A 24,409-nucleotide genomic window follows, 5' to 3' on the forward strand; every position below is an offset into this window, starting at 1 on the left:
TACGCTGCAGTCGCCTTTGCTTTGCTGGTTTCCTTACCCCTCCCCCCTCAGCCCCTCGAGTTCATGTAAAGCGGATGCAGAGGCGCACTATCGATGCACGCGCTAATACGAGTGCATTGATCACGACCCACACAAACACCGACTCTCCCCTTTGCTTTGCTTGACTCTACTCCTCTCGTGTTGCAGCTGGTTTTCTTTGTGTGCCGCTATCAATACGACCGCTTCAACGAAGCTCAGCTCGCCACACCTTCCTCTTCCGCTTCCCATCCCTCCTCCTCCTACCATCACCGCCCTATCGCACGTGTGCGCTGTGCGGCTCGTCGGAGCCTGCACTCACACAAGCATGTGTGTGTGTGCCACGCATCATTGCTGTTAACTGCCTCACGTCCGACACGACAGGCAAGGGGGCTTGACTCGGATTGAGGAAGGTATGCGCACCAACATATTCTACGGACACGGGAGCCTCTGCGTATTTTGTTTTGTGTCTCTCCCGCACACACACCTCTCTCACACGCCGTAGCTGACCATACTGGCATAAATACGCACACACGCACACGCGGATGCTGAGAGACTCCTACGCGACGATAGTGCGATACCCCAACCGGCGCAAGATCCCGGTGCGGGTGTTGCAGATGAACGGCACCGTGTTCCACGAAAATCTTATTGAGGACTTCTTCATTGGATATCGCAACCGCCGCTTGGCGCTCATGACGCACACACCCGGCCAAGACCCGAGGCTTCCTCGACTGCCGAAGGACATTATCGTCCCCAACTACAAAACGTTCTTGCAGATTCACCAGCCGCATTTCATGTACCGGCTCTTGCCTCTGCTGAGCTCGGATGTGGAGGCCTTTGCAGCGATGCAGGCAATCTGCTCCAGTCCGGGATCCCCATTCACGATTGAGGACCGCCTCGAATCGCAGCTGCTTAACTACCGCTTGTCCAAATTGTGCGCCGGCCGTGACAAGATCTGCGAGTTCTTCAAGGACTACACAACTCAAGAGGAGCTGCGGATGCCCACTGCGACGCGTGCGTTGCCGATCCAGGGAATCTTCTTCCAGGGGCTCATGTTGCACGATGGGTGTGTGGCGACAACGCCGCATACAAGGGGGCTCACACCGGGTGCAACCGCAGAAGCGGCAGCGGCATCGCTCTCGACAAGAACTGGCGACAGCGGAAGAAAACCGTCGGCAGCCACCCGCCTAATCGACGATGGAGCGGTCGTTGGGGGAGGCACGAATGGGGGCCTCGATGGGGATATGCAGACTTCCTACAAAAAGCGAGTCAAGGCATCTATCGCGGCCCTCCTCACCACTCATGACGTACTCAGCGAAACAATCATCACTCAACGGGCCCTCATGGCGAAGTTCTTTGAATCCGATTTGTACAACCAATTCGGAACGGCGTCGGCGGTCGCCCTGAAGGTGCGCTCAGTGGATGAACGAATGCACTTCATGGCCGTCAAGCGACTTTGCGTGAGGCGGACGAACACGGCAGAGGACGTGCGAATTCGTGCGCATCTCCTCGGACTCGCACGGAAGCACAATCTACATGTGTACGAAAGGATTAGCGAAGGCGAATACGCTTACGCAGCAGCGTGACACGCGGCAAACGGGTACGGTGAAGCGGGGTGAAGAGTGGCAAAGGAACTTCCGAAAGCTCGCTGCGGCGCGATACGGCAACACCCTCCGTCTCCTCCGCTGTCTCTCTGAACGCAACAGTGTACAGGTAGGCACCCCGCGCTTTTCTGTCCGCTGTACGTACCTTCCCCCACCCCTGTCCTCGCTCACAAGCTCACGCACAGGCGCACGCGCACACATGCTTATGCACACCCTCCTTGGTCCTTTTCCACCATCAAGGGTGTGCATAAGCATGTGTGCGTGCCTCTTATGCTCAGCTCTGCGTGTGTCTTGTTGTTTGGCTTGCTTTCCTCTTCATCAGCACGTACTTCACAGAAGCAGTCATGCGATCCGGCACTCTTGTGCGCATCCGTTGCCTAAAAACGAAACACCAGGGAAGACGGAGTTTGCCCACACGCACTTATACCACAAGTGCGGGCGCACCAAAAAGGGCACTGCTGTCACTCTCTGTGGCACTCAAACAGAAACGACGTCTGCAGCTCTTCCTGGTCTCCTCTGCCTCTGTGTGTGTGTGTGTGTGTATATGCACGTCTCCGTCGTTGCGTGTTCGAGGTTGTTGGAGAGGATGGACCCATACTCGTCGGCGTCGTCCATCACGGGACGTCGTGCGAGAAGTGGGGGCGGCCGTGCAGCTCGTTCACGTGTGACGCAAAGCTCCCTCTCTACTCTTCTCTCTCTCTCTATGGGGCTTCATCAGTCGCATACAGGACATACGAACACACGTGGGTATCCCCGCTCACATTCCAAGCGCACAATCACCCACGCATACGCAGAGCACACGTACACACACGTTCCACGGGGCAGCGCTCCTTCTCCCCCTTCGTAGGCCCACAGGAGCGTGGCTCATCATACGCAAACCGGCGACAAAGGCGGAGTGCGCCCGTCAGTTACTCACATAAAGCGAACACTAGAAGTAAACGAACAGCTCCTTCAGGGAGGGGGACAAGGGGCCACGGGTCGCCGGCGACTGCAATGGCCTCTCTTGCGACGTGGGATGACTGCATCGGGCCTGCCAAGTGGCTCAGCGAGCCGCTGCAGCGCGTTCTCAGCTACCCGAAGCCTTTGCCAGTTCAGCAGGCCGTCATCCCGACCATCATGCGAGCGCTCACGAGCGGGGTGCCGAACGACGTCAGCCTCACCGCCCCCACCGGGAGCGGTAAAACGCTTTGCTACTTGATCCCATTGGTGCGCCTCCTCACGGAGTCAAAGAAAGGCGTTGATGATAACGCGCTGCGCTGCTTGATTCTCGTCCCAACGCAAGCGCTGGGACAGCAAGTGCACCGCGAGCTGCAGCGCCTGACGCGTCCAAGCTCAATCAAAGTCGCATGCATCTGTGCCGAGGTCGTGGACGCAGCAAAGGGTACATCGACAGATGTGGAGGCAGCAGAGGCCCGTGAGCTGGTACGGCGAGTCGTGCTACCTCGTTTTGGCGGCTCCGAGCAGCATTCTGCGGAAGGATGCGATAGTGCCGGCGAAAGTGAGGAAGATGCCGACATGGTCGACTGCGACGAAGCGGACGACGACGACGGACGCTTTTTCGCCACGCGTCAGCAACACCGCAAGAGGAACATCACCGTACGGTACTTCTCCAACGTTGACGTGATTGTTTCCACGCCGCAGCGGCTTCTTCATCACCTCGACCACACGCGTGGACTGCGCCTGGCAAGTCTGCGCTTGTTGGTGATTGACGAGGCGGACCAGGTGTTGGCCGGTAACTTCGCCTCGCAGGTGCAGAAGGTGAACGCGCGGTACGAGTTTGAGGTGCAACAGCAGCAACGACGCCAGCTACGGCAGCAAGAGCGCATGTGTGCGCTTCTCACATGCGCCATGTCTTCGAATTTCGCTTCTCCTGATGAGTCTTCCTTGTCAACAGCCATAGCATCGCCAGCCCCACCCCAACGGTTGGGCCGCTTCGGTGGCGCCTCTGCGAGCGCCTTCTTGACCCGCGGTAGCCCCATCTTACACAAGGTTCTCTGCTCTGCAACGCTCTCGTCACGCATCGCACGCATCTCCAACGTGAAACTGCGCAACTGCAGCTACTACGTCCTCGACAGCAACGGCGAGGAACGCAAGGAGGAGGGGGTAGTGTCGTCACAGCAGGCAAATACGGGGGCAGGTGCGGTGGTGCGCACCCAGTTCGCACTCCCGCCCACGCTGCAGGAGCACATTATCTTTGTGGAGGACACGTACCGGCCAGCGGTCCTGCTCAAGCTGGTGCACGCCTTGCGGAGCCGCATTTCGGCCACAGCTGCGCGGAAGCGTGCTTCGGCTGCCGCACGACGGCTTGCGGCCGAAATGGTTGTCGATAATGGTGACGATCGTGCTCACAGAGAGGCGGACCTTCCTCGTATAGTTGCAGCGCAGGACGCCACCTCCGCCTCTGCATCATCGTCATACCCGAACGTGGAGGACAGGGCAGGCACCGGCATTCTCATCTTCTGCGCCACCGCAGAGGAGGCGCGTGTCATGAGCCACTTCCTCGCCGCTGCCGGAGTCTCGTCTGTCCTCGAGTTCACGACTCTCTCCAGCGAGGCGGAGCGACGCCGCGCGCTACTGGAGCGGACGGTTGACACGGAAGACACGGACTCCGGTGCCGAGGTCTCCTGCGTCGTAGCCTCAGACGCCCTCATGCGCGGCATCGACATCCCGAACGTGGGCCATGTCATTATGTACCACCCGCCCGAAGCTGTGTCGCGGTACGTGCATCGGGCAGGCCGCACGGCGCGCGCGATGCGGCCCGGCCACGTGCACCTGCTGCTGAGCAAGACCGGGCCGAGCGGCAAGCAGGAGGACGGCGAGATGGCGCTGTACAAGCGGCTGTCTCAATCACTTGTGCGAACGCTGCCGGTGTCGTATGAGCGAAGCTTCTTCCGATTTGCAGAAGCGCCGCCGCGTGCGGGTGGTGGCACGGCTGCCAGATCCTCAGCTGCGACAGACGGTTCAGGGGACGTTGCGCCGTCAGCCAGCGCGGCAACCTCAACAGCCAGTGCCGATGCCGCACCAGCCGCTGAGGAAGTCGGCTCCGCCGAGTGGTGGGTGGCTCAAGCCAATCAGTTTCTCGTGCAATCCCAGCATCAGCTGCAGCGTCGGTGGGCCTCAGTTCTGGAGTCTGCCGCAGCAGCGGCTGCAGCAAAAGCGAAAGCAACTGCTGCCGCGGGCGAAGGCCGCTCCACGGCAGCGGCCATCATGACCCCCAGTAGGGGCGCGGATGCAAGCCAGATGGAGCCATTCCCAGGGAGGAAGCGAGACCGCAGCGTTGTCTCTCACACAGCCAGGACGATGCCAGCGGCTTGACGGCACCATGGCACTCTTGAGGGGACGCAGTCGTTTTCTCTGGCGCGAAGGACGGTGCTCTTGGGAAGCTGAGGAGAGGAGAGGAGAGAAGGGCTGGTAAAGCGGAGGAGATGGTTGTGATCCTCGCCTGGTATCCACACAACCAACGTACACGCACACACACATGCATACGTATACATAAATACCGATAAGCACGTCCGCTTCTCCGAGGTTCTCCGTCTCCTCGTCCTCTCTCACGCACACGCACACACACACACACACACCGCAGCCGCGGAACTGAAGCAACGGAGGAGGTTGTGTGTTTCTTTCCTTGGGGCTTTGAGGATGACATCGATCGAACGACGTGGTCGCGAACGGACCTGTAAGCGAGCGCCTGCGTGAGCGGGTTCCTACGCCTTTAAAGTGTGTATGTATGCTAATCCGACGACCCCAGCGTGGTCCAGGGACAAAGTGACAAGGAAGAGACATAGGCGTATACGTAGGCCGCGGATGCATGGAAGCAGGGAACGAGAGACCAGGGCTGATCGCAACGCCGACGCACGTGCTCACTGTCGCAAAGCGGCTGTACAGTGGGCAGAGAAAGAGAGAAGAGGAGAACGCATGCAGTGAGCCTGCCCCGATAACGACAGTTGTTTCGTGCAGGCGCTGAGCAGATACGCTCACCGCCCATGAAAGGTCGTCTGCCGTTCTCCTTCATGTATAGCGACCTGCAACGATGCTGCGCCGGTCACCCCCCCTGCTTCTCCACCTCCCCACACATGTATGTATATACACACAAACACACATACATATTCGTCTTTCACTGGCTGAGAGGATTCTCACCCCTCCGTCCGCTTCCGCCGAGTAGTCACGGTTGCTGCCGTCGCTCTTGTCGGTGTGTGTGTCAGTGCCGGACTCTCTTGCGTGTCTGTGGGTCTGTCTTATTACAGCACCGCACACGAGCACGTCGGGCGGTCTCTCTCGCCCTTTCCTCTTTCTCTGCAGACCTCCACACCCACCCACGCACGCGTCCCACATCCCTCGTTAAGCAATGGGCGGCAAGCGCAAGAAGTCCAACAACGGGCCAATCAAGAAGGAGAGCAAGTACAAGATCCCCACCCGCTTTGACTGCCCGTTGTGTGATACGAAGGCCTCCATTGTCGTCAGAATTTTTCGTGCGACAAGCGATGCCACGGTGCGGTGCCGCGTGTGCGGAGTAGGCGGGACGAAGCGGTGGAATGTGCTGCGCCTTGAGAAGCCAGTGGACGTGTTTTTCCGCTTCCACGAGGCGCTCATTCAGCGCGATCACGTCGACCTGCAGCAGGTAGAGATGGGTCGCGAGGCGAAGATGAGCGTTGGCGCGCCCAATGCGGACCTCGGTGGAAGCCAGAGAAGCATGGGGAAGGAGGCGTACTCTCCAGGGGACGCAGCCGTGGCGGGCTGGGCTCGGCTCGGCTCCTCTGCTGCCGCCGCCGCAACCGCGTCAGGGAGCTCGCATTCGCAGCACGTGAAGTCTCTAGGTGAGCTACAGCGCAAGCTGACTATGCCAGCGTGGTCGGGTTTCGCCACGGCGCCGACCGCCTCGTGCGCCATCGACCTCCGCGACGACTACGAGGGCGAGGCGGAAGGGGCGGCAGCCCACTACTTTGCTCCTCGTCAAGAGGTGCACGGCGCCGAAGATGAGGATGACGAGTACGACCAGCTGTTTCAGTGAGAAGGCTCGCTGCTGCGACGGCTATGGATGCCGATGCTGCGTGTGTCGGGTACAGGGCGTTCCTCGTGTGGACCCTCATTTTGTTTGTTTGTATGCTTCGCATGACGAAGGGGAGGCGATCCAGTTGTGTTTCGGTGTGGTTGCCCTTACCGCTGCCTCTCAGCTGCTGCTGTTGCGGTGCCCCGCTCTGTGTGTGTGTGTGTGTGCGCGTGCGTGTACGGTGAGGTCCGTTAGCGTGAGGCAGTGGAGAGTCGAGTGGGCGAAGCCAGGAACGTGCGAGACGGTTGAGTGGAGCTGTGCGCACACATTCGCGCGCGCACCTTGATGTATATGTGCGTGTGTCTTCGCCACTCCTTCTGCCGTCTCTGCGACCTCCTCCTGTGGTACCTTTACGGTCACCGCTGAACACGTCGCCTCTGCCCCCCCCCTCCCTCCCTTCTGTTGTGCGATCCTGCATGCATCCCCCTCTCGGCCTGGTGTGTGTGTGTGTTCATTGTTTCCCAGTTGTGCGTTGGTATAACCCAGTGATCAAACGCGCACATGGAGGGGAATGGGGTACGCTGCACATGTGCATGACTGCCTTGTCCTCTGAGTCACGGCCCGTCACTCCGCAGCACCACCTGTATGAAACTTCCTCCGCGTCTTATGGGCTGGTTCTTGAGAGTCGTGAGAGGCGCAGCAGAAGAGGGGCGCTTGAAATGTAGAGCCGCTTCTCTGTTGCCCTTCTCCCCCGCCAACGCACGCCCGCTACTTCGAAGACTCAGCTTAGGACAACGCGCTGAGTCTTGGGCTCTCTTCTCGTCACCTCTGCGCCTCGCCCTTCTCTCTCCACTCTTCAAGCGCGCGCCTGTGTAGATACAAGTGCTGATTGAAGTCTCCTGCCCCACCCATCGACGCCGACGCCGGGCAACTGCTAACATGTCAGACACAAGAGACGCGGCCCAGCCGCGGCGTGGCAACTTTGCCAGTCGCAAAGCGCGTGGCGAAACGGGGGGCAGTAAGAGCAGCAGCAGCAAGAACAAGGAGCACAGCTACGATGCCCGCCGCTATCACCAGAACGCCAACACGCACGGCATTCACGCACTGCGCACGTTCGACTGCCCTGTCTGTGACTCCAAGAACACTATCCGCGTCACTCTCAACCCGCGGCTCGGTCAGGGAACGGTTTGCTGCACGTACTGCTGCTCACTGAGGCCCGTGCCACCCGATCTCCCGTACCCTAGCGTTCAGAGCTTTGTACCGTCGCTGGAGAACAAGGCAGACGTATTTTTTCGCTTCAACGAGCAGTACGCCGCACTGCTGCGGCAACACGAGAGTGAGCAAGTTGGGGAAAACATTGGCCCGTCCTCGTGTTTGGCGACAGTCGATAACACGCGCAAACGCGCCAACAGGGACGCCGGCGAAAGCGGCGGACGCACTCGCGGGCCGAGAAGAGATGGCAGGGACGAGGGTGGGTTGTTCGGCGATTGTGCGCTTCACATGGACACCGACTTGCTCGACAACACGGTGGATCAGCACGAAACTGGAACGCCGGTCATATTCGGCAGCGATGACGATGACGGTGACGGCAACACCGCGGCGGACGCCAACCTGGTGGATCCGAAAGGGGTTTCGACGCCGTCACAACAGCGGCCGGATAGTGCCGACATGTCGGAGAGCGACTTCATGAACGTTGCCGTGATCACGGGAGTGGATGAAGCGTTCGCCGCGCACGCGGCTGATAACGTGGACGGAATCAGAGAGGCGGACGCGGAAGAGGTGGATGTCGCTGCGTTCTTTGCCGATTCCGATTGATGGAGCGGAGGGCTGAAGAGGTTAATGGCGATGCGATGGTTGGCGGCAGCGGTCGCACACGTGCGTCCCCCTCCCCCTCCCTTCGACCCCCCCTTTCTCTCTCTCACATACGCACACGGTCCTGCACGCTGCATGTGGGTGAACGCGCGAAGATGGACAAGACCCATGTCCTCTGCGTTACTCCGCCCTCTTGTGGCTGTGCACATACATGGCTGTCTGTGTCTTTGTGTGTGGTGGCGGTGGCGGTGGTGGTGTGCCGCGATCGTGTTGCACGTGTCTCGGTTGCCTTTCACAAAGTCTGTCTGTTCGCTGAGAATGATGGCGACGAATGTCCGAAAGGATACGGGTGCACAACGGAAGTGAGGGACGGAGATGGAAGGCAGATAATGTGCGCTGTAGCTGCGGTGGACGTCCTCTTGCAGTTGCGCAGCACACACCTTCAAAAGGGCAACAAGGAGAGGCAGAAGCATGCCGGCTAGTCTCCCGTCGTCGACAGCAACCGCAGCGTTTTCTGTTCGTTGTGAGGACCCACACCGCGCACACCTTCTCCCCCCAGCATCACCACCCTTTCCTGCCGTCAACCCCTTTGTCTATCTGTCCCACAACTATTCCCGTGCCGCTTCTCCTTACATTTTGATCGCCTCTTCGCGTTCCTCACGTGCACTTTGCGTGGTAGAAGCAGTGGGAGGCGGCCTAGAGGTGGGAGAGAGCGACACACACATACATGTATATATATATATATTATTTAGGTATATAAGCACATAGACGGGCATTTGTACACGCGGAAGGGGTACAGTGCTCTCGGACTCTGTGTGGGTGCGCGTGTGCGCATGTCCGTGCGGGTGCGATAGCCGCGCCTCGGACGAGCAATCGAAGAGCACCGCACTTGAAACGGCATCCGAGAACCGACACAAGCAGCCATGCCCACGTCATCGTTGCATCCCAGCTCCACGCAAGCGTTGTACTCCGCCGCGACGCACAGGCTCGCAGCGACAAGGGCACCGACCACCACGGGCCTCTGCTCCGCACATGCCAAAAATCGCCTCCCCACGACCTGCGCCATACCCAGCCGCCCAGTCGCGCGCTCGTCACAGGCGGCGAACGTGTCAGTCCACAGCGCGCAGCTGACCAGCGGCATCCGCGACTGGGGCTCAGGCGGCGGTACGCTCTTTCACCCAACGCGAGCACTGCGGGCCCTTACGCCAGTCACCGTGGCCCACTCCGACACGTTCGGCTCTTTTCGACAAGTCAACAGAGCAGCGGCGGGGACGTGGTGGCGCAGCTCCACCGAAACGGCCTTCCGTGTAAAGGGTGAAAGGCCTAGCAGAGTGAAGGATCCGTTTCAGGGAGTCTTTGTGCAAATGCAAGGCTGCACGGAGGTGGAGATGACGCGGCGAAGCCCCACTCCGCCGCCAGACTTCCCGCTGGACAGTCTACCCATCTACGAACCCCATGACCAGAACGGGCCGCCGCGCACCAAAATCGGCTTTCACCTTCCCATGCGCTCGCTGCCGGCGTCTCTAGCGCTCGACTTCTTCTTTCCTGGTGCAAACTCTAACGACAGCCCGCAAGCAGCCAACGCCCCCAGCAGCAGCAGCAGTAGGACCTACAGCAGTGGGGGGTCTGCAAGCAGTGACCTTGGCGCGCGCTACGAAGAAGCCGATAGCGGTGCCGGGAGTGAACATCAGCAGCACACCTCGAGGCTCCACCGCGCGGCGCACGGTACGGAAGGACTCTCCGCTGCGGGCGCTGGCAGTGTCACTGGCGACACATCCACGGCGTTCTGCCGACTGTGTCGCGAAACCTTCGATAATGATGGAACACTACGGTCACACATTACAGTCGCAGACCGGGCGCGGCACGTCTCTCACCCGGTACGCGAGGTGGCGCTTGAAACGCTGACACTGCTGGCCGTGCGCGGGTACCCCATCGACAATATAATGACGGTGTGGGCCGACATCCTGTTCAACTGTCCACTGTTTCCGCGCATTCGCAGCATGACAGACCCGCGGTGGTCAATCGAGAAGCGGGCGGCTCAAATCGGCACTATCCTGCGGGCCTTAAAGAAGGTCGGAGTGCTTGATGTCGCCCTGGCGACGGCAGAGCCGACGGACACGGTGGGATCATGCAACTCGCACTACCGTCGGCGCCGCGTTGCCTTTGAACGACTGGAGTACATTGGAGACAACTGCTGGGGCAACAACATTTCGAATCGGATCCTGCTGTTGTACCCGGATCAGCAGTGGCTGTATAGCGAGCGCTGCAGCACGTTCACGCTGGTGCGTGACGCGTGCGAGATGAACGTCAACCTCGACTTTGTCTTCGACACACTGGAGCTGTGGCACCTCTTGTCGACCACGGCACACTCACGACTAGGGAATGGGAAGGTGAAGGCCGACCTTGTAGAAGGTATCTTTGGGGAGCTACACCTGCACCTCTACGGTATGGTGCCTAAGCTGCAGGATGATGTGGAGTACGTGGAGACGAACGGCGCTAGAGAGGTGCAGCTGGTCGCACTCGTGGAGCACTGCCTGACAGAGCTGTACGACCTCATTGTGCTGAAGCATGCGCGTGACCTCGTCACACCGGCCATACCTCTCGCGAAGGAACTGGCAGCGAAGCGAATATGGGCGCGAACGCGCCCTTTTGTGCTACCGCAGAAGCGTCCCAACACGGGCCGGGTTCGAACCAAGACTGCGATGGGCAACGGGGGGCCGCATGCGTCAGCCTTTCCATCTGCTGTTCCGACGGTCGGACGTGCTGCCACCGCTGGGCACGCAGCATCCTTTCTGGCACCACGCACCGGAGCGGCGAACGCAAATGCGTCTGTGACTACGCTGGAGGACCTCTTCGATGTGTCGCCTTCGTCCTTGCAGCAGCAACAGCAGCAGGAGCAGCAGCACGATATGTCCGCATGCGGGGCGGCGACTGGCGCCATCGAGTCGCGCGCTGACGGGCGTACGGAGATAGCCGTGGCAAGCAGCAGCGGTAAAGAGAGCAGGCATCACACGGAAGAGCGGGCCGAAGAAGCTACTGCAGTGGAAAAGGGGCGAGCCGGCGTGATGCCGATCTCTCCTTTATTCTCCACCCCCTTATCCCTCACGCTGTCGGCCTCCATCGGTTTAGGTAGCACGCGTGTCCTGCCGGCGTTGCCGCGCCTCTTTACCACTCCACACGTGTACCCCAAACACGTGCCCAACCCGCTGCGCCTCCTGCCGCTCTCGGCCATTCCAAGCATGACCTACTGCCACCACACGCGCTCGGACGTTTTTGCGACGATGAAGATGAGTTACGAGCGCCTTGGTCTGCTTCATGAAGGTTCGAGCCGTATGCAGTATGTGGTAAGCCCTACTCCGGCGGCGTGGGCGGTGCTGATCGGCACACTTGTGCCGCAGCTCGTGGGATTCGCGCCGCTGCCTGTCACGCCGACCGGTGACACAAAAGGTGCATCGGCCGAAGCACGTCGCCTTTTAGCGTCCATGGATGAGGGCGGCCTGTATTGTCGGGATGCCTTCTACAATCTCGCAGTGTCGCCGTCCTCACCTGCTGCCACCTCGCGACCCCACGCAACGCCGTCGCCGATGAGCACTGCGTGGGCACTGCAGAATGCCGGCTTGCCCGCCCTCTCTGCCACACCGAGTAAGACAAGAGAGGACGACCACGAGGTTTCCTCGAACAAAAACGGGCACAGCGGATGCACCTTCGCTCCCTCCCGCTACGTCTCGCCTGGTATTCGAGCGCCGCCGGCTGGCGTGGTGACAGACCGTAACCTCTGCCGCGGCGTTTTTGCCTTCCTGGCTGTCGGTGTGGCTGACGCCGTGGCAGAGGCTGAGCAACTCACGCGCACGGACACGGCGCCGGTCAGTGCCGCTACCCCGGCGGCCCCCACCACAGGTGCGCGGTCCTCTGGCGAGGGCCCGGCGCAGCACTGTACAGAAGGCAACTCACCTCAAGCGTCCGCGACTGCTTACGCGGAGCGGATGAAGGCGGCGTTGGACTACTGGCGCTGGCGCTCGCAGAAGTCCCTCCAGAGCTTCTCGGCCGCGTCCGGTGAGGCGTCACTGCCGCACTAGTTTCGTTGCCCGTTTGTTTTCTTTCGCTCGACTCTCCAACTCAGCTGGAGGTAAGAGTGAGGACCCTGCGAGAGAGAGAGAGACTGAGCTCGTTCGGTCCCCGTCGTCGCCTTGGCGTTGTTTGGTTACTGTTGGTTGTCACAGAGTTTTCCATCGTGTTGTTTTAGAGGCGCCGCCCTCTCACGATATCGCCACCACCGCTCAGCACCACCACGATCTACATGTATCCACTAGCCCGCGCATCCCCCCCCCTCGCCACCACACCGTTCCTTCTCATTCTTTTGAGACTGGTGCGGTAGCTATTGGCCCCGGGGAGGCGGTGGGGGTGCCGTGATTCTTCAGTGCACCACAACTCTAGTGGTGGTTGTATGTATGTATGTATGTGTGTGTGTGTGTGTGTTACCATGATCCTTGGAGCCGCAGCACCTGGCGGGTGCGCTCTCCTACTGTGATTATGTAGCGCTCTGTACGCCCTGTGCGTGTGCATGCGTGTTCTTGTTCCATGTCCTTGTACTCGGCGGAAGGAGGAGACGAAGCGAAACGGATAAAAAAGGGCCACAATGCACAGCTGACCCTTCCTTGTGCCATCACCCCCCCCCCTCCCCCCTCCGATAAACTCCCTGACGACTCTGTGATGAGCTCTCTTCCTCCCCACCAGCACCACTACCACTCGTCTCAGCCTCTCCCGTCTGTGATGTAGGCAGCGCGGGAGAGGCACCTCACCGGCACGTACGCCGCCGCTCATCTCGTCCCTCTGCCTCCCATCATCTCCGCATCTCCCTTCTCCTCTTCCCCGCAACGCCTTCCATCTCAACGCCAATGTAAGGAGCACGCCCTCCGACGAGCGTGGACAACGTTTGCTCACTGAGACCCCGACAACGCGCAGAGCAACACGCAAGAGCAACAGGTTCCAGAGCAAGCAGGCACACCGATGCCGCCGTCCGGAAAGGCGGGCTCATCAGCAGCGGAGCAGGTGGTCGATGTGGACCCGCTTCTCGTGTACTTCACCTTCTCCCGCATCCGGCCTCGCTTCTCTTGCGGGCGCACAATCGAAAGCACGCTGAAGCAATTTCGTGATGGCGAGCTGCACCCGCGCGACCTCCCCCTCCTCTCCGTGCTAACTGACGGCGAGAACTGCTACAGTCAAAACAACCGACGGCTGTACGTGTACAAGCAGCTGAAGCGTGAAGGCTTGCTTGACACACTGCCGGTGCGGCTGCGCCCTCTGCCGCAGACGAAGCGGATGCACAGCAAGTACTCACCGAAGACCTGCGCTCTGAATGCAACGCTTATGCGCGACACAGCGAACAGGGATGGCGTCAAAGACGCGAGCGAGACAGCGGCGGACAGCAGCGACGCGTCCGATATCGAGGGTAGTCACAACAACCATGACGACGAGCTCCGCAGCGGCAACCGCCCAGCTCCCTCGTCAAGCTCTCCGTCACGGTCGGCAAGCTGCGCCGTGGCGCCAGTCCTTGAAAGGGAGGTGGTGGAGGGCGAAGACTTAAGCAAAGCATCAACAAGGGCGAATAAGAAGGAACAGCAGCAGCAGCAGCATGGCTTCACTCTGTCACAGCAGCCGTCGAACGCCAACCGGGGCGAAAAGGCGTCACAGCGTCCAGGAAAACGCAAGGGGGCTGTTGTAGTTCGATTACCGAGCACCAGTAGCAGCGACAGAGGTGGTAACAGTGGCACGAGTGCCTTGGAAGCAGAGCTGCGCAAACTTGGCCTGCACACGTAATCAAGTGGGCCCGTCTCTCTTCTCCGCCCCTTCCATCCTCCTCGCTCTCTCTCCCTCGCTCATGCGAGCGTGGATGTACGGGTTGCTCTTCTGTGGCTTACCGACGCCGCTACCTGTTGTTTTCGCTCTTTTGGTTTCTCCCTTGCTTTCATCTGCGCCCGCACATGGCACACCTTTCACACGCCACCAGAGGACGGGGGCGGGGCTCACGCTCTCCTTCTCCTTTGCTGGTCTTCTTCGGAAAAATGGCGTGGAGAGGTGCAGAAAGGCCGCGCAGCTTGCCAGGCGCGCAAAAGCGGGGCGGAACTTCCTGTGAAGCGGAGTGAGCATCTTCATGTTGAGCTTTTAGTCAGCGCTGCTCGGCGAGTTGGCGTGAGCGAAAAGGGGAGGGGCATCGCCTCATCGGGCTCAACCGCCACGCACGTGAGCCGGCGTTGCCGTGAGGTGAGGAGTGCGGACAGAAGTGTAAGGGGAACGCGGCGCCCGCGCGTGGGAAAGAAAGACGAGGAGATGATGTCGTGGGTGGAGCATGCGTGGCGAGTGCTGGCCTTCCTTCCCATCTCATCTCTTTTGGCCCCTCAGCCTTCCGCTGTCGCTTTGTGGGCTTTTCATTGTTGGTCGTTTTCCATGTTTTTTGGGGGAAGTGGGATGGAGACTTCGTCTTACCCTGGCCTCTTCCTCCCCCTCGACTCGGCTCGACGCGCTGCGGACGTATCGGCACACGCACACATCACATCACATGACATCACACACGCACACACACATGTGCACTCGTTGCCTCCTCATACCTCCCCTCCTCTCCCCTCCCCCTTCTTCTTCTCGCCCCTCACGCTTGTCCCGTGTTATTTTGGGATGTGTCTGGGGGCTCCCTTAGGAACACCCACAGAACGGAAACCGGATCGAGCATCACATCGCGTGTGGCAGATACAAGGGACCACCGGCACACGCGCGCCTACAAGCATGCCGCGCTTTAATGGGTCCAGTGGACGAGAGAGCATCGTCTCGCTGAAGCAACGGAAAAAGTCGTTGTCTGAGACAGTCAATGAACAGCTGACTCGATCCGCCTTCGGCGGTGGTGGTGAAGGAGGTGCGTATCACGACGACGACGAATATGCGGACGGCGGTTTCGCGGAGGACTACGAGTACGACGATTTCGACTCGAATGGATTCGACGACGACGATGACGCAGAACGGGGCAGCCGTGGGCAGACCGCAGCATCTGCCGCCAAGAAGCCGAGGAAGGGTGCCGCAAAGAAACTGCCGTCCTCGGCGTCTTCGTCGCGGCTGCGTCACCGTGGCCCACTCGATGCTAGCCTTAGCGAGGGAAAGTACGCCGCGACGCCAGTGAACGTCGAGGCCGCAATGGACGACATCTTTGGCACACTCGACATGGAAGACATGGATGTCGAAGGTGAAGAGTTTTATGACGGCGATGATATGGATGCCGAGGAGGAGGAGCAGGGGTACGGCGAGGATGACGACAGCAAGGAGCGCGGTGGACGCGGTGTGGCGTCGAGGAGCGGCGCTGGCAGTCGCAAGCGCCGCCGTGCGAAGGACCTGACGGAGGAGGAGTACACAGCGTGGCTGGAGAACAAGAGCAGCAAGCAGAAGAAGGCGGGGCAGCTGCGGCGGCCAATCTCGTTTGGCAGTGGCGATACAGACGTCGGCGATGCTGTGCTGAACAGCGAGGAGGCCGATATCCTCCGTCAGCTCAGCGAGCTCCGACAGACGCAGATGCGTCTCGTCCCCGGTGGAGATGCGGCGAGCGCTGGCATCTCTAGCGTCGCCCCCGAGGCGGCCTCCGCGCAAACCGATGCGAAGCAGACCCGCGACGTGGTACAGCACCTCATCATGGTCTACGGCCAGCTGCTGCGTCTGCGCGTGTTGCTCCAGCCGGCGGTCACCAAATCCATCAGCATGCCGCAGTACTACGCCCGCTCGCTTTTTGTAGATGGCGATGCAGAAGTCGATGACGCCGCGGCGGCGGCCTCCAACGGAAACGGGGCAGCGGAGGTGCAGGAAATGCGTGAGGGCGTGTCTAAGCACTACGCGGAGCTGCAGGATGACGTGGAGCAAGTTCTTGCTACCCTGTACGCCGCAGCGACCGGCAGCGGACGCGATGACCGCAGCAACGATGTGCACATGTCCTCCTCGGCAAGGAAGTCGAAGAAGGCGAAGACGGAAGGCGACCTGTCGGTTCCAATGTATCGCGAGGTGGAGCGCTATCATGAGCGGGTGCTGCGGCACGCTGACACGTGCCTCGACTACTGGGGCAGCAAGCTGGTGCAGGCGAACAGCGCGAAGCTCAAAACAATCGCGCAGCCACTACCGCAGCAGATCGCCGCCATCCTGTCCGCCAAGTCGCGCTTGCGCTCCAAGGTACAGAAGAACCGCTCGCACATTGCCATTATGGCCCACCCCGAGCACGTGCGGGCAGAAACATCGGCGGACATAAAGGCTCAGCGTGCGCTGCACATCGCCGAGGGAGACGTCGACGACGAGATCTATGATGACGCCGACTTTCTGCGGGAACTGGTACGCCGCGGCGGTGCGGTGGCGAGTCAACTGGAGAAGAAGGTGAAGGAGATGCAAACGGCGCTACTGCCGTCCCGCGAGGGTGCGCGCAAAGGCTTTCACCGGATGACGAAGGGCAAGGCCGTCAACTACGAGCCACGACCAAAGCTGGTCGCCTTTATGATGCCCGAGCCCCTGGACAATGCCCAGCGCAACGACGTCGTTGTGAAGAATTTATTTCAGTAACGTGGGATGCGACGCGCGCACCCACAAGCCAGCGTCGCGTGAAACGGCCGGCCGGCAGTGCAATGCAGTGCACGCGGCTCCCTCTAGAGGGAGATGTGCCGGTGGCATCAAGCACGTCGGCAGTGCACTTTTCTGTTGTGTCGATTCGCTCTGTGTATGCGTCGCATCTCTTCAACTCGCCACCCCTCCCTTCGTTGGATTTCGTGTAATACCATAACTGCATATGTGTGTCTGTGCGCGCGTACGTGCGTGCTCTCCTCGTGCCGTAAAGGACAGCCTTGTAGAAAACGAAAGAAAACAGCAATGAAACGAAGCGAGCAGCGATGTGCGCCATCACTCATGAGTGTCCTTGCGTACGGGGAGGGCGGGTGCCAAAGAAGGGGAGTGGGTGGGTGGGAATGGTGATCGTCGTTTTCCTTGCTTGAGCGGTGCCGTGATTCCACTCCTGGTTGCCTCGCACGGCCATCACCCCCACCCTCCCCTCCCACCATTACCTCTGCAGTGCATGTCGGGCCGCTGTCTTCTCTGCATTCATGACTAAGTGCTCCTTCCATCCCGTTCTCCCTCCTCATCCCTCCCACGAGTGCGAGCTCCATCTTGCAATTCAAGTCTCTTCAGTAGGGAGGAGGAGTGGCGCATCTCGTCTGCGATACCGTCCACGTCACACGTCACACACACACACACACGTGCGTCGTGTAGTGTACAAGTGGGAGTCTACTGCCGACCAAAAGAACAAAGCCACGACGGGTCCACGCCAACGCTCACTAGCGCCGCAGACCGTATCGAAAGGCAGGCGAGTTACTCCCGTGTAAAGCAGGGCGCGGGCGAACGTTGAGGACAAGTGGACGCATAAAGCGCGCACTCGCTCACGTTTGCCTTTGCCTCGTCGCCCGTCGCGCTGCGGCAGTACGCCGCAGTTGTTTTGTCCTCTAACTTCAGCAGCACCAGCGGCAGCGGCAATATACAGACAAGCGTGGGAGCGGCTGGCGCACGGTTGTCATGGTTGAAGGAGTGCGTTCGCTAGCCTGCTCTTCCGCTTCTCCATCGCGTGTGCATATCCGCACCGCTGTGTCTTCGCTCCATTTTGGTGTAATCCATCATGGCAGCTCACGCGTCGCAGTCTTCCGGCGTGACGGCAGAGTCGCTCTACCGCGACGTCGTGTGGCCCGCTCTTTGGAAGGTTCTGCAGCTCACGTCGCCGCCGTTGGCTCCCGCTAATGTCGGTGAAAAAGCCGGCGGTGGGGCTGCCGAGCACGTGCTCTGTGCCCGTGGCTTGCAGAGGGCTGTCACACAGGCGCTTGTCCAGCTCCTCCGTACAGCCTGCGTAGACCCCGCCACATTCTCGATGAACGGCGTTCCGTCAGGTGTGATGCAGGAAGTCGTGTCGCATCTCCTTCTTCACCCCCATGGCACTGAGCAAACCACCGCTCCGCAAGTCGTGCCGGAGTCGCAGATGGGGGTGCTGGACTCTGCAACAGCCTCGCCTGCCGCATCAGCGGCTGCCGTCGAGGTGGAGCGCCTCTACCTTTTGGTATGTGCAGCGATACAGCTGAGTGCACAGGTGAATGTCCCCCAGCTAGCGGTTCCCAAAATCGTTCCAACGGGTGCGACTGGCGTCGCCAGTGCGATGACGGCGAACACAGCGGCGGCGCCGCAGCTGCCATGGGGGGTCGCGCAGGCTTCCAAGTCAGTGGTCGCCGGCATCTTCGCCATATCGTCCTACATCAACCCTTCGTCCACATCCCCGTCGTCACCGATGGCACCATGCCTGACCCCCAGTGTGCTGGGGCCGCCCCCCTCTCCGATGGCAACCACGACATCACAGCAGCAGCTGCAACAGCAGCTTCAGTTGAATGTGCAGCACCTCTGGTTCACATTTCTCTGCGTGTACCTGCAGCAGCTGTCGTCCCACACGCCAAAAGACACGACAGCGTACGCGCGTTTCTTTGCCAGCTGCGGTGACGAGTGCCGCAAGCGCCTCGCCACGGCCCCGGTGCTGTCCGACGACGACGACAGCGATGACGACGGAATTCTTTCCGTGGGTGCGGTAATGCGCCAGTCTGCCACCGCAAGTGAAACAGCCGCGCTGCAGGCGTGGTCACAGGTCTCGGTCGACTTGCTCCGTGACACAATCGCTCGCACACGGTTTCGCCGAGCCGCGCTTCTCTTCAAGTCGTTTGTCCCCCACATGCTAACACAGGCCCCGACGGTGACGTTCCTGCTCGTCGACGTCCTCAGCGAGTTTGTGCGCAGTTGGACGGCCTTCACTTCGCGCATTCCAACTGGGTGCATGGCGGACGATATGGCGCGTCGACTAGCTCGCTACGATACCCGTGGCATGCTCCACGATGACGGCCCTGACATGCCATCCCCGCAGTGGCAGCAGTGTGTTGACTTGCTCCGCGCCTACAGTGACCGTCTGACACAGATTCTCGGGACGGGGACCCCGCATGGTCACTTGGTCGCAACCACGCTGTGCGCCGTTCTCTCAGCGGTTTACGTCCTGCCGCACACTCGCGGCAGCTCCCCCTTATCGAGCGCGGGGGAGGCGGGCGCCGTAGTCGCCAGCGCCGCAGTCGGCGCGCGTGGAAAACGTGATGAGGAGGCAGCTGTGCTGGAAATAGAGACCGCATACCGGCAGCCGCGCCGCATGTCAACCTTCAGCACCGTCGGGGCAGCCGCAGCACCGTCGGTTGTTGGCGAGTCACTCATGAGCGAGGCCGAGTGGCGGCTCCGGCACTACGCGCCGTTAGGCCAGCTCCTCGCCTCCACGCGGATTCTTGGGCTGCAGAAGGTTCACCTCTTCGCCGTTGCGACGGGGCAGCTGCGCGTTGGTCGTAGCGTCGCGCAGCAGGTAGAGCACACGCGAATGCTGGCGCTGGCCGCGCTGTACTGTGGCGTGGCTGGGTGGGACTTGACATTATTGATGTACCACTTCGCAGAGTGTCCACTAAACCCATTTAGCGGCCCCGAGACGCCGCCGCCAGCACTGCCGATCTCAGCCCTGGCGCGGTACACCGCTGCGGTGCAGCAGTACGTCGAGCACACCCGTGCAGAGCTTATTATGGACATGCCTTTCACAGAGCTGTGCGGGCACAATGGCAACGTTGACGGCCGCGGCGGCAGAAGTAGTGGTTCGCGCTTTCGCGGCATGCGTTGCGACGGGGGCGGCTACAGCCAGCAACCGAAGCAGGGATCACTGCCGCATTCGTCGGTATCAGCGATTCCCTCGCGCGGCGAGCTACACACACGTCGATTTCTGCGCATTGTGCAACCCGACCCGCTGCTGCTCAACTGGCGCCTTCACCTCACCGCAACGGAGGCGCTGGTGGCCACCACAGCGGTGCCAAACGGCGCCTCCACAGCTGCCTTTGGGGGAGGAAGCAGCAGCATTACCGCTCCTGCGTCGAGCACCAACTCGGCTGCTGGGAATGCGAACTCGAGTAGCGCTGTCTCAGACCTACTTCTGTCGCCGTGCTGCTTGATGCGCGATATCCTTGTTTCAGGGCAGTACGCCTTGGCGGCAGATGGTATGCGCTACCTCGCCAAGCCGCCAACGCCTCCCGTGGCCAGCGCAAGGGACGTCGGCACCGGCGTACTGAGTGTGAACGTGCTCTTGCTCCCGCGCCGCGCGTACCCGCAGCACATCAGTGTTGCGTACTACGTGTCCATCCTGCTGCGTCGGTGGCTACAGCGGTGGGAAGTCGCCGAACAGCAGCAGCAGCAGGTGGGTCGAGCCGAAGCTACGGCGGTGATGCAGCTGCGGGACGAGTCCCTCCGCGTTCTCTCCTCTTTTTTACCGATCTTGTCGGTGGTGCAGAGCTACATGGCGAACCAGTCGTTGCTCGTGCGTATCTTGACACGCCTATCATGGATGTGTCGAGCCACAGCTGTCCCCGCCGCCGCAACAGCAGCAGCAACACCAGCGTCAGAGGTGGCTACTGCCTCTTCGAACTGCGGCGTTGTATCACCAACCCCGAATGCAGTCTTCGCCCTGGCAGAGCAGTTGCTTTTAGCCTTCGTCATGCCATGCATTCGCGTATTGCCGCCTGCACCGATGGTTTACGACGTGATGGAGGATTTGCTTCGACTCTTCGCCCGCTCCAGTATCCCCGACGCACAGACGCATGGGGTGGTGCCGTACGGCGAGAACGCTGCTATGCCGTTGCACATGTTCGACTGGCTCCAGGAGCTACTGCCGTCGGTGAAGTTTGTAGCCGTGTACCGGACGGCGCAGCAGCTGCTGCGGCTGGAGGGGAGGCACGGGTGGCCTCCGTCGCCGCTGGTGCACCCGCACGATGCGCTGCTGCGTAAGGAACGGGAAGCACTACTGTCGCACTCGCTAAAGCGCTTGAATGCTGAGAACCTCGATGAGTATCGCGCGCTGCTGCGCCCCATCTTGTATGCCGAGCCGCTGCTCGTCGCGCATCGCTTGTTCACACAAGCCGTCGGCTACAACAACAGTTTCCTTGATATTCACACCCGTCTCCTGCGCGGATTGCCCGGGGCGGTGCTGATGCTTGTCGTGCAGCAAGGCCTCGTACTGATGACTCGCTACGCGGCGGAAGAGAAGATCACAGGCGCCAATGGGGAGAGCCGCGTGGCGATCCTGGCGACCTTTGTCGCGACGCTGTGGCGCGACAACCTCGACGCGGTGGATGGCGTGCTGTTGGTGCGGCGCGTCGAGCTTGCCCTGCGCAGCAACAATGGCGACGACATACTACTCGGCACAGAGCTGTGCAAGGCCCTCCTCGCCGTCATGACACATCGCGCGCTGGAGCATGAGGAGAAGTACAACCCCGCGCAGCTGCAGGCGCTGGCCTACACGCCCTCCACCACCTCCTTGTTCGGCAGAGGCTCCATGACGTCCTTCCGAGTTCGCTACTGGAAGGACACGGTCAGCAGTGCGCAGCTGCTGCTGTCGCCGGAAGACGTGTTTGTCGGGGCTCGGCAGGCGCTGCTGGCTGCCCTGCAGCAAGCATGCCTGGTGCCCATTCACGGCGACGAAGAAAGCGAGGACAATGAGGAGGACCACGAGAAGCAGTCTGTCACTGCTGCCCGCTCGGAGGACCGTTTCAACCTTGGTCAACAAATCCTCCTGCACCTGTGCCGCCTGCAAAGCTGCATCTACGAACTGCAGCGCGACCTCGACGGCGGCGCAGAGGTAATCCTCCTGTCCTCAGCGGGACGGTACAACACGATCAATGACATGTTGGTAGCGATTGAGGAGCTGTCGCCTCCGCCGACGGAGAGTCCGGTGCTAGAGTACCTGTGCGCCTGCGTGCGGCAGGTTGCCCTCCCTCATGTAGCGTCGCTCGTTGAAACGCAGCAACGCCGCAAGTTCGAGTGGGCGTCGGCTTTTCCCAGCAACGGCGGCGCCGTGCCGTCAGACGCGGTGTACAGTGTACCGGCTCCCACCTCCTCGAGGGTGGCCGTGGCTGCTGCCGATACACCCGGGCTGCCTCCGATTGCGCAGCTCCTGCAGTACTTCACCGCCGCGCACTTCGAGTACAACCCAGACCCCTACGACGCCGCCCGGTACGAGTGGCAGCAGTGCATGGAGCAGGCCCAAGGCCTGACGAACCAGTGCTTGAAGGGCAACAGGTCTGCCGGAGCCGTAAGTGTACGTCGCGCCGCGTCAATCGTGACGTGGTTGGACGGCGAGGCGAAGCGCATAGATGCGGAGGAGTCCATGCACAAGCACCTCCACAGCTCCTCATCTGCCGCCCGCGCGGCGCTTCTGGAATTGATTCGGCGCGAGCTCGCTCCTCCCACGGCGCCGCTCGCGTCTGAAGCGGATGACCGCCTCGTGGAGCTGGCTGCGTCATACCTCCTGCCCCGCGCTGTGTTGAACCTTCGTGAGGCGGCGACCGTCGCCGCCTTCTTCACGTGGCTCATCCAGGAATCAACTCCAACGACCGAGTCCGCGGCGACGGCGGGGCGCGGCGAGGCTGAGCAGGCGCCGCGGTCGCTGCTCTGTCGCGCCATCGACCTTGCCTTGACGTTTGTGACGGCGGCCTTTACCTACTTTGTGGGTTTTACGGATGGCGAGTGCAAGCGCCTCGGGTGCGTACTGCAGAGCCTCCTGCAGATACCCGCTCTCAGTGCCCATGATCAGCAGCTGGACGCAGCGGCGCGCCTGTGGCCATCCCTCCTGAAGTGCATTCAAGCGCTGTCCCCTCGCACGAAGCCTGGCGGTGGTGCGACTGCCGCTGCCGGGGAAGGGGCCCAAGTGCTCAACGACGAGGAGGTCGCAGCGGCAGCAGCCGGCACAAGCCCCGCATGCGAGGCTGGGGCTGCAGCGCACGAGGGCAGGCCTGCTGTGAGCAGCGGCGGCATCCGTACTGTGGGTAACGCCGTCTTTGAAGGTTTCCTTCACTCTGGGCACGCTTGTCTCGTCAACGACAATGACCCCAGCAGCAGCGAGCGCGCCGGCTCCGCGTCCCTGCTAAGCTTGGCAATGACGCGGGGAATCGTGGTGTCGCCAGCGCAACCGAATGAGCCGCAGCCAGCAGCTTCCACTGCTGCCGATGCTGCGGCCGGCACCCTCTCTGCCGTCCCGTTGCAGCTAGAGGCGTACCTCAGCAGGGCGATGATCCAGCTGCTCACTCACGAGCAAGACGTGCCCGCCTACGCCCACCGCAACCTCTTCCTCGTCCTTGAGCAGCTTGACAAGAGCACCTTTCCTGCGACCTTTTGCGCCGTGGACTTGCTCACCCGTGCCGTCGAGCCGCACGCGTCGAAGACGAAGTCGTATTACGCCCTGGCCTCGGCGGTGCTGAAGCTGCTGCGTGTAAATCGACGCCACCGCCGCGAGCTTCAGCACGCCATCGCGGCACTCCGCCACGGGGACGAAGGCGTTGCCCCCGCTGCCTTGCAGGCGGCGCGGGGTGAAGATGGTAGTGTGCTCCCGCAGGTGCGCACAGCCGCCGCGGCCTGTCACGGACAGTGGCGTCTCGATGAGCACTACATGAGGCAGCTGCTGCAGAACGAGGTGGCGGTACTGCTCGAAGATGCACAGGTACGCCATCGGGTCGACGACGACAATGGCGAGGACGACGAATACGAGGAAGGCACCGACGACAGCGAGGCAGAGAAGGATGCCACCGACACAAGTTGCTCGAGCGGCGATGGTCAAGGCGATAATGAAGAGGGAGTTGGCGACGATTTGTCTGCCGCGGCCACCGCACAAGATAGTGGGGAAGAGGATGAGGATATCGACGACAGCGGCGGCGGCGAAGACGCGTCAGGCTCAGCCTCCGAAGATGATGACGAAGAAGAGCACGACGATGGCAGCGATGAAGATGAGTATACTGACAGTGGCGCCGGTGATGATGCGTCGCCTGCGGCGCGCAAACATCGCCTTGAGGAATGATAAGTTGTGCGTGCGTGGATGTAGGTTCGTCTCATTGGT

General features: G+C 61.0%; 8 protein-coding genes across 8 annotated transcripts; all 8 read left to right on the forward strand.

Moving 5' to 3' along the window:
- Window positions 1–560: 560 nt before the first annotated feature.
- LMXM_20_0860 (conserved hypothetical protein) lies at window positions 561–1,601 on the forward strand (the record flags this gene model as incomplete). The annotated part of the gene is made up of 1 exon (XM_003875099.1): window positions 561–1,601. One exon carries the CDS (start codon window positions 561–563, stop codon window positions 1,599–1,601), a length of 1,041 nt encoding a protein of 346 aa, XP_003875148.1.
- A 1,011-nt stretch (window positions 1,602–2,612) lies between these two features.
- Window positions 2,613–4,934, forward strand: LMXM_20_0870 (putative ATP-dependent RNA helicase; the record flags this gene model as incomplete). Its single annotated transcript, XM_003875100.1, has 1 exon — window positions 2,613–4,934. The coding sequence occupies one exon, from the start codon at window positions 2,613–2,615 to the stop codon at window positions 4,932–4,934; it is 2,322 nt and encodes a 773-aa protein (XP_003875149.1).
- Window positions 4,935–5,964: 1,030 nt separating this feature from the next.
- LMXM_20_0880 (conserved hypothetical protein) lies at window positions 5,965–6,627 on the forward strand (the record flags this gene model as incomplete). Its single annotated transcript, XM_003875101.1, has 1 exon — window positions 5,965–6,627. One exon carries the CDS (start codon window positions 5,965–5,967, stop codon window positions 6,625–6,627), a length of 663 nt encoding a protein of 220 aa, XP_003875150.1.
- Window positions 6,628–7,545: 918 nt separating this feature from the next.
- On the forward strand, window positions 7,546–8,421 carry LMXM_20_0890 (conserved hypothetical protein; the record flags this gene model as incomplete). The annotated part of the gene is made up of 1 exon (XM_003875102.1): window positions 7,546–8,421. One exon carries the CDS (start codon window positions 7,546–7,548, stop codon window positions 8,419–8,421), a length of 876 nt encoding a protein of 291 aa, XP_003875151.1.
- A 1,385-nt stretch (window positions 8,422–9,806) lies between these two features.
- Window positions 9,807–12,494, forward strand: LMXM_20_0900 (putative RNA editing complex protein MP90; the record flags this gene model as incomplete). Its single annotated transcript, XM_003875103.1, has 1 exon — window positions 9,807–12,494. One exon carries the CDS (start codon window positions 9,807–9,809, stop codon window positions 12,492–12,494), a length of 2,688 nt encoding a protein of 895 aa, XP_003875152.1.
- Window positions 12,495–13,425: 931 nt separating this feature from the next.
- Window positions 13,426–14,235, forward strand: LMXM_20_0910 (conserved hypothetical protein; the record flags this gene model as incomplete). The annotated part of the gene is made up of 1 exon (XM_003875104.1): window positions 13,426–14,235. The coding sequence occupies one exon, from the start codon at window positions 13,426–13,428 to the stop codon at window positions 14,233–14,235; it is 810 nt and encodes a 269-aa protein (XP_003875153.1).
- Window positions 14,236–15,195: 960 nt separating this feature from the next.
- On the forward strand, window positions 15,196–16,995 carry LMXM_20_0920 (conserved hypothetical protein; the record flags this gene model as incomplete). The annotated part of the gene is made up of 1 exon (XM_003875105.1): window positions 15,196–16,995. The coding sequence occupies one exon, from the start codon at window positions 15,196–15,198 to the stop codon at window positions 16,993–16,995; it is 1,800 nt and encodes a 599-aa protein (XP_003875154.1).
- A 1,099-nt stretch (window positions 16,996–18,094) lies between these two features.
- On the forward strand, window positions 18,095–24,370 carry LMXM_20_0930 (conserved hypothetical protein; the record flags this gene model as incomplete). Its single annotated transcript, XM_003875106.1, has 1 exon — window positions 18,095–24,370. One exon carries the CDS (start codon window positions 18,095–18,097, stop codon window positions 24,368–24,370), a length of 6,276 nt encoding a protein of 2,091 aa, XP_003875155.1.
- Between the last annotated feature and the right edge of the window lie 39 nt (window positions 24,371–24,409).

This window comes from Leishmania mexicana, chromosome 20, assembly GCF_000234665.1.
Source record: "Leishmania mexicana MHOM/GT/2001/U1103 complete genome, chromosome 20".
Classification (NCBI taxonomy): Eukaryota; Euglenozoa; class Kinetoplastea; order Trypanosomatida; family Trypanosomatidae; genus Leishmania; species Leishmania mexicana.